The following is a 6,744-nucleotide window of genomic DNA, read 5'->3' on the forward strand; positions in this document are numbered from 1 at the left end:
ACAGACGGGCATTTCAAGGAAAAATACAATTCAAAACCCCCCGCAATTCAATTATTTTCAAATACCTCTGCCTTGTCTCCACCAGTACCACTTGCATACACACACAGCACACATATAAGAAAGAATGTCAGCCATTCATGCATTTCCCAGTACACATTTATGTCAGTTTTCACTCATACAATGCTAAATAATCCAGCTCAGAGTGTCAAACACAACTAAAATCATGCACTGATTCTATTATATGGGATTATAGGATTAAAAACTCTAAACATGTCTAAGACAAGGCAATACCAACATGAACATTCTCATGTTGATCGTACGATACGAGGGCAAATGTTAGCAACTGTTTTATAATTTAGAGTTATTGTCTATTTTATAGTTTTGTTTCAAAAATATATGCATTTTGATTAGGTCAGTATAAAGACTTACAGTGAATGTAGTCGATTTATTGGGGCCCTATCAAAAATTTTATAGTGGAATAATATACATGTGTATGACTTGGAAGAACAATTTTTCAGTGAGTTTTTTCAGAACATACTGTAGTTGACGGGAAACACAAGATGGAAACAACAAAGAGGAAAACAGCAACATAAGCTTATAACGTCAGCAAACTCTTCCACATGAAAACACATCAGCAGAAGCGAGACGGGAGTTTATTAAAGCCTTTGTAGCGGTGTGGAATAAGACATTCAGCTATAAAAATAATGAAACTATAGCTGTTTTAGGTGAAGCTTTACCAGAGCTCGCTTCTCTCAGTTAAAGCCTGTTAATATTGTAGTAATGTAGCTGAACACTGTTCACCATAACCTCTGGTGAAAATTTTAAATTATCAACAACAGTTCAGATAAAAGAGACTGCAGAGAGCTCATCATCTTCATCTTCATCAGTGAGACAAACAGGACACAGTTATAACACAATGTCATAGTGTTACACTATATTTTTTATGTAATAAATATGAAATATAGTCTGGTTTTTAAGTTTACTTTTATTTTACAAAAAAAAGACCATTCTTTTGCTCTCATGGGAAACTCACATGAGGTGCATTATTTTTCAAAAAATACTTTTTTTCTCCTTATAAATGACTTACAGGCAGATATGTAGATGCCATAGGAAATAAAGCATTTAATGCTCTGTTGAATTAAAAACTTTTTGCTGCATTTTTGTTCAAACCTATTCCTAATATTGACATTTTGGATATTTTGCTATTCAAAACTAGCAAATAAAATACTTCGTAAACTTATCACTTGGGACAAGTGCATAGGAGAAGGACAGCTGAATTCAATGAAACAAGAAGACACTCCTGCACAGTCAAAATTTTGCTAAAAAAATGATTTTCAGTTTCATCATGCCTGATGAAGGTGTAGTGTGCAGGAGTGGGGTTTTTTCTGCGTCTTTAAATATTTTACTGTTGAACTGTTGAAATTTTATTAATCCACCATATAATAAAGCAGTGTTTAGGTAAAAAAAAAAAAAAAAGAGGTTACATTGCAAACCACAGACATCAGAAAAGATAAAATAGTAAAAACAAAATGAAATTTGGGAAAAAATAAAATGATAAATCATTTTTGATGGAACAGAAATTGCGGGTCGAGATACTCGGTACTTGTGTTTGTTTATTTTTCACTATATACATGTTCTGAGAGTAACATTCTAACTCCATTTTGTGATTCTTTCCATTAAAAAAAGTAGCAATGGCAAAAACAGAATCCATTTTTTTTCTCTCTTCTTTGGCAGGATTGCAAAAAAAGCACCCTTGCCATTAAAAGAATCATGGTGGTTGGCAAACAACCGAGTACACAACCAACACTTTACCAGGTGCTGGCAAAAAATTTAAAAACAGTCAAAAATGGTCTCATATGCAACTCACATCATTTCATCCTGATAAACCATTCACTGATAGCTCCTGCCCTACGGATTTGAGCAATAACATTCTGGGCGAGACTACTTTCATCGAGGTTGGAAAATTTGCACCTTTCTCCTTGAAAATCAGTGGGAATATGTGACTTCTCCTGGATGATTCCAAAGTTTTTCCCTCTATAACCCCAGCCTACTCTGCCTCAGCTGCAGCAGATGCTTCTTTTCTTTTGGTTTTGTCAAACCGGTCAGTGTTGGTTTTAGGTAAAGCCTATCCTGCACCAGAACTGATGGAATCAAAGACACAAACGTAATACTTTGATTTGCTACAACATACAGAGAAATTGATCATGTTTTGCTTTCACAAGCTTAAGGGAAAAGTTAAATGTAATGTGCCTTTCAGTTTATAATAAAATAAATAAAAATCCACAGTGTCCTTGGAGGTAACACATTGCAAAATATGTTCCAGTGTGTCTTGAATAATTGTCAGCAATGATGGAAGGTGTGATGCAACAGCAGTGTGGTCCTTATAGTACAAAGAGCGCCTGATACACAGTGTGACAGCCAGGCATATGCTGTTGCCTGCATCAAGGGCAACATTTCTAACACCTTTAATTAACTACGATTGGTGTTAATGAATTTGACAGCAAAAAATATTTCATAGCTGCTTCTTGGCTACCCACACACGCACCGTCCAAACAGAAACATAACAACTAGCCTCTCCGCCACGAGATGAAACGAGTCGAAGCAGACAGATTGCTCAGCGACTGGAAATGGAAGCCTGGTTCACGCTGCACCTGCTGGGCTGCAGCTTTTTGGTCCTTTCTCCATCCCTCACCGTTCATCTCTCAGGGGAAACAACAGCCTTGGCCGGCAGCAGTCCTGCATCTTCCTCTGCAGCCTCAGAGCATCCCAGACCCCCTCCACAATTCCAGCCCTGGCCCATTCGTTTTCTTGTAAAGTGAAAGTTCTAGGTTATCCATATTGTAGTGTCAGGCTTTCCCCTGGCTTTGTGTGCCACTGTGTAGAAAACAGACCTCCAATAAGTCTAGCTGCACATTAATCACTGCAGGAGGACTTAAGCTGCTGGAACCCAGATCTCTTTGAATAGCCAGCAAAGGAGGAAAGCACGGACCTCCGACTGATTCTCACAAAGAGCAAACAGAGAGTCAGAGAAACTGAAAGCAAAGATAATACATCATCAAAGCTACACCGATCCAGCACATAAGGCGAATCAAATTGATGCAGCTGAGATCTGCTGTGACATTTTTTCAAATAGAAGAGTTAGCAACTAATAGGTGCTCTGGGACGTGTGTCACATGTGTGAGCAGCAGCATTCCTTACGAAGCACACATGCATGCAACGCACACATTCATACTGAGGAGGAAAACACGCGTCTGGATAAATCACCTTTGTTAATATTGTCTGGATCAGTACAGACGCCTTTAAGAACAATTCTAAGCAGGAAAGAAAAAAAAAACTTGAGCTCTGAGCTGCTCCAGGCAAACTGACTCCCCACTGACCGTCTGCACCGTCCTTGTCAGCTTCTTAAATAACAAAATAACCTCCGGAATAATTCAATTGTTACGCTTGCAGTCGGAAAATCCGCAAACAGCTGTTACAATAAAAATGCCATTTCCCCCCTGGCAAAAAAAGCATTTCAAGAACAATAGACAAATATTTGGCTATAAAGGCAAAGAGTCAGGGGAGAGCTTACCTTATTCAGCTCTGCTTTCGAGCTCTGATGCACAAGTATGAGTAAGACTCTAGCATTTGGCGGAGAGAAGAAGAAGGAAAGCTGAATCTTACTAAATAAAAGGGCCTGTTTTGATCTTCTCCAAGCTTCTTAAGTCTCGCAGCACAAAGTCACAGAGCTGAAATGCTCAAACTGTTGAAACACAACTCCAAGCCCTCCTCCTTCCCATCATCTTGAGGGCGATTTCATCATTTTAGAACTTTAAACATGTAAACATAATGTGGCCTGAGTTAGAAAAGCACATGCAGTGACTGTTCAAGGTGTTCTTTGTCACTCAATTATGCAAACTGGGACACTGAACTGTGGCCAGAGGGGGGATTTGTGTCCATTATAGCTACGATTCAACTTAAAAACCAACGAGACGTCATGAAGAAACACAGCATAATTTCACACGGCTGCAGATAAACCTCACAGCAGGTGCGGAACGCTGAAGTGAAAAGAACGAAGAACATAAAAACAAAAACAGAACTGAATTCCCCTCAAATGTAATAATAAAGCGAGCTGAAAATGTACTGCAACAAACAGTTTATAAATGAAACATTTTCAAGCTGCAACATGCAGAGGTTATTTAAATTAGTCCGCTCTGAGAGCTTACTGCTAAGTCAATCAAGAAAGAAGTAATTTCTCAGTTTTTACTGCAGTCAGAGTAATTTCAGTGTTCACTCATCAGTGAAAGCTCATATCAAACCAAAACTGTTGAGCAGAATGCATCGCACACCTGCTGTCACATCATATCACAAGATTTTTCTTTAACAGGGATATATATATATATATATATATATATATATATATATATATAACTAATCCAAATTCTACTCCTGATCAGATGTAGCTACTCTTGTGCCTGAGGTGCACAGCCACAACTAGATTGCATTCTGACCTTTTGGGGAGTGATGGAGCCTCTCGCGCTGTATTATAACCACACAAACACACACACACAGGGACAGGCACACAAAAAGAAGACGACTTGCACAATACAATCGGGGACAGAGCTGTGCAGAGATGAAAAGACCATATATATATAAATTCTGAGTCAATAAATAGGACTGAGCAGCAGTAGCAGCAGCAGTGGACCTACCTTTGAGGATGCTCTGTCCGTGCAGCATGTCTCTGGAGACAATCACCGTGTAGAAGTTCTGGGAGAAGCCAGGTCTGCAAGGAGGCTTCTGAAGTTGGCCTGTTCTACTCCCCTGTGGACAAAAGAAAAAAAGAAAAGAAAAAAGAACAAGTCTTTTAAGCATGAAGTAAGGGAGGGGGGTCACAAGCTGATCTCCCAGATCTTTTTGGAGCTGATACTAAACCTCAGTGAGTGATTGGACAGTGTGGAAACCCTCATTTGGGAGCTAAAGACACCTTCGAAGAATCAGAGGGACTACAAGCTGACTGTGATCAGAAGCGACAGCTCACTCTTCACACAACAAACCACATTTTTTTATGGGGAAACGACAAGGGGGGGAAAAACTCACAGCAATCAGCTGGATTATGAACTTTGGTCCATAATAAACCCCCCCTTCATGCACATGAGCACAGCTGTGGTATGATCTGCCCAAGTTTGCATAGGAAAAGATAAGACCCTCACTTTAATGTATTTAATCATTTTCCCTTATTAAGCTAACTGAGCATAATCCCTGAAATCTAAAGCAGAGAAAGCAGAGTCAGGGTGCAAAGGAAGTTAAATAGGCAACAGAAAGCCCCACCAGAAAACACCGTTCACTCCAATCATGCACTGCAGTTCATCTGGAGCAGGGAGGATGGCAGCTAACACTCAGAGAGGTGACTTTTCCTATTACAGTTTAGAAACAAAAAACAAAACAAAAAAAACATTCTCCAACATTCGTGTTCTTTGCACCCATCGTGTTGCAGAGAGGGGGGCAAAGTGAGGCGTTCACGGTCACTTTGGAGTGTTTCTCCTGCAGCGCACTGTCTGCCTGCCTGCCTGCACGCCTGCCTGCAAGGCTTGAGTAAGCACTACAGCAGTGCAGCACTTCTTCCACCGCTCTGAGAGCCGAGCACACGAGCAGGGATGAACTCATCTTACCGAGGATGCGCCCACAAGTAAGGCGCACAGCAGGAGGACGCAGCCGCCGTTCATCTCCGCGGGTTAGAGAAACAGAAAAGAAAAAGAGAAAAAAAAAAAAAAAACAGGAGGTGAAAAAATAAAAAATAAAAAAAAGAACCAGCCTTCTTTCGGCAGATAATCCCCGTGGTTTCTGTCTCCACTTGCTGACTAAGACAACGTCCCTACTTGTGTCTGGCGCAAAAGTGCAGCTGAGCCGGAGAGATGCTGCGCTCGGTCCGGAGGAAGCAGCTCATTGGACGGCAGCGTCACTACGACCCCTCCCACCCCGCGGCGCGAGAACTCCCCGTCATGATGATGATGATGGCGATGATGATGATGATGGTGATGATGATGGTGCCACTTCAGGGATCTATTGGTCGGAAAAACGCTTTCTTTTCACAGCTATTTAGATTCATATTTTTTTTTTCTTTTTTCTTTTACTTCATTTGGAGCAGAGGCAGCTCTGGCTGCTGTGTGAGTGACAAGCAACCATCCGCGTCCTTTTCGCGAGTCCATCAGCTAAACTGGAGTCTATTTCACACCCCAGTTCCCCCCTCTCTGCCCCTGATCCAGGGGAGAAGTAAAAGCAAGAGCCGCCGAGTTATTAACTTTTTATTAAAGCTGTCACCAGAGAAGACTGGCAGATAGGACTCCTGATGGCGAATGAAAGGTTCAAATAAAATAAAGTACAATGTTTCAGGGGCCGGTGTGATTATCCACATTTCCATTTTTTGACCCACTTCATCTGCTCCAGTGTTCAGACATCATTTGAAGAAGAATCAAATATAAATGTTAGTTTGTTCTCTTGGGGTCATATCATTCCTTAAAATTGAAAGAACTAATTTAGAAGTTTTGAAGTGGGCTTCTGAGGAAAGCTCATGAATAGTTAATGTCTTACCTGTTGTAAATAGCTCTTTGAATGACCTCAGTTTGAAGAAATGGAGTTTAATTCTGACCTGATTGATGAACTAATGGTTAGTCCAAAATGGAGCCAAGAACAAAGCAGAATGCTCCGGTCTTAAAACAACCACAGTCTTAAAAATTTGAAGTGGTTCAACAACATTTTTTTAAACCT

General features: G+C 40.5%; 1 protein-coding gene across 2 annotated transcripts in view; it reads right to left on the minus strand.

The window, feature by feature from the left end:
* cdh4 (cadherin 4, type 1, R-cadherin (retinal)) overlaps nucleotides 1-5,946 on the minus strand; it is a 249,907-nt gene extending 243,961 nt beyond the window's left edge. For both annotated transcript variants that reach the window (XM_017435207.2, XM_017435206.2), the window contains exons 1-2: nucleotides 5,649-5,946; nucleotides 4,689-4,800 (exon numbers count right to left, since the gene is read on the minus strand). In XM_017435207.2, coding sequence (XP_017290696.1) covers nucleotides 4,689-4,800; nucleotides 5,649-5,702 — 166 coding nt within the window. In that variant the 5' untranslated portion in view covers nucleotides 5,703-5,946. The remainder of the gene's footprint in view (nucleotides 1-4,688; nucleotides 4,801-5,648) is intronic.
* Between the last annotated feature and the right edge of the window lie 798 nt (nucleotides 5,947-6,744).

The sequence above is a fragment of the Kryptolebias marmoratus genome, linkage group LG4 (genome assembly GCF_001649575.2).
Source record: "Kryptolebias marmoratus isolate JLee-2015 linkage group LG4, ASM164957v2, whole genome shotgun sequence".
Lineage (NCBI taxonomy): Eukaryota > Metazoa > Chordata > Actinopteri > Cyprinodontiformes > Rivulidae > Kryptolebias > Kryptolebias marmoratus.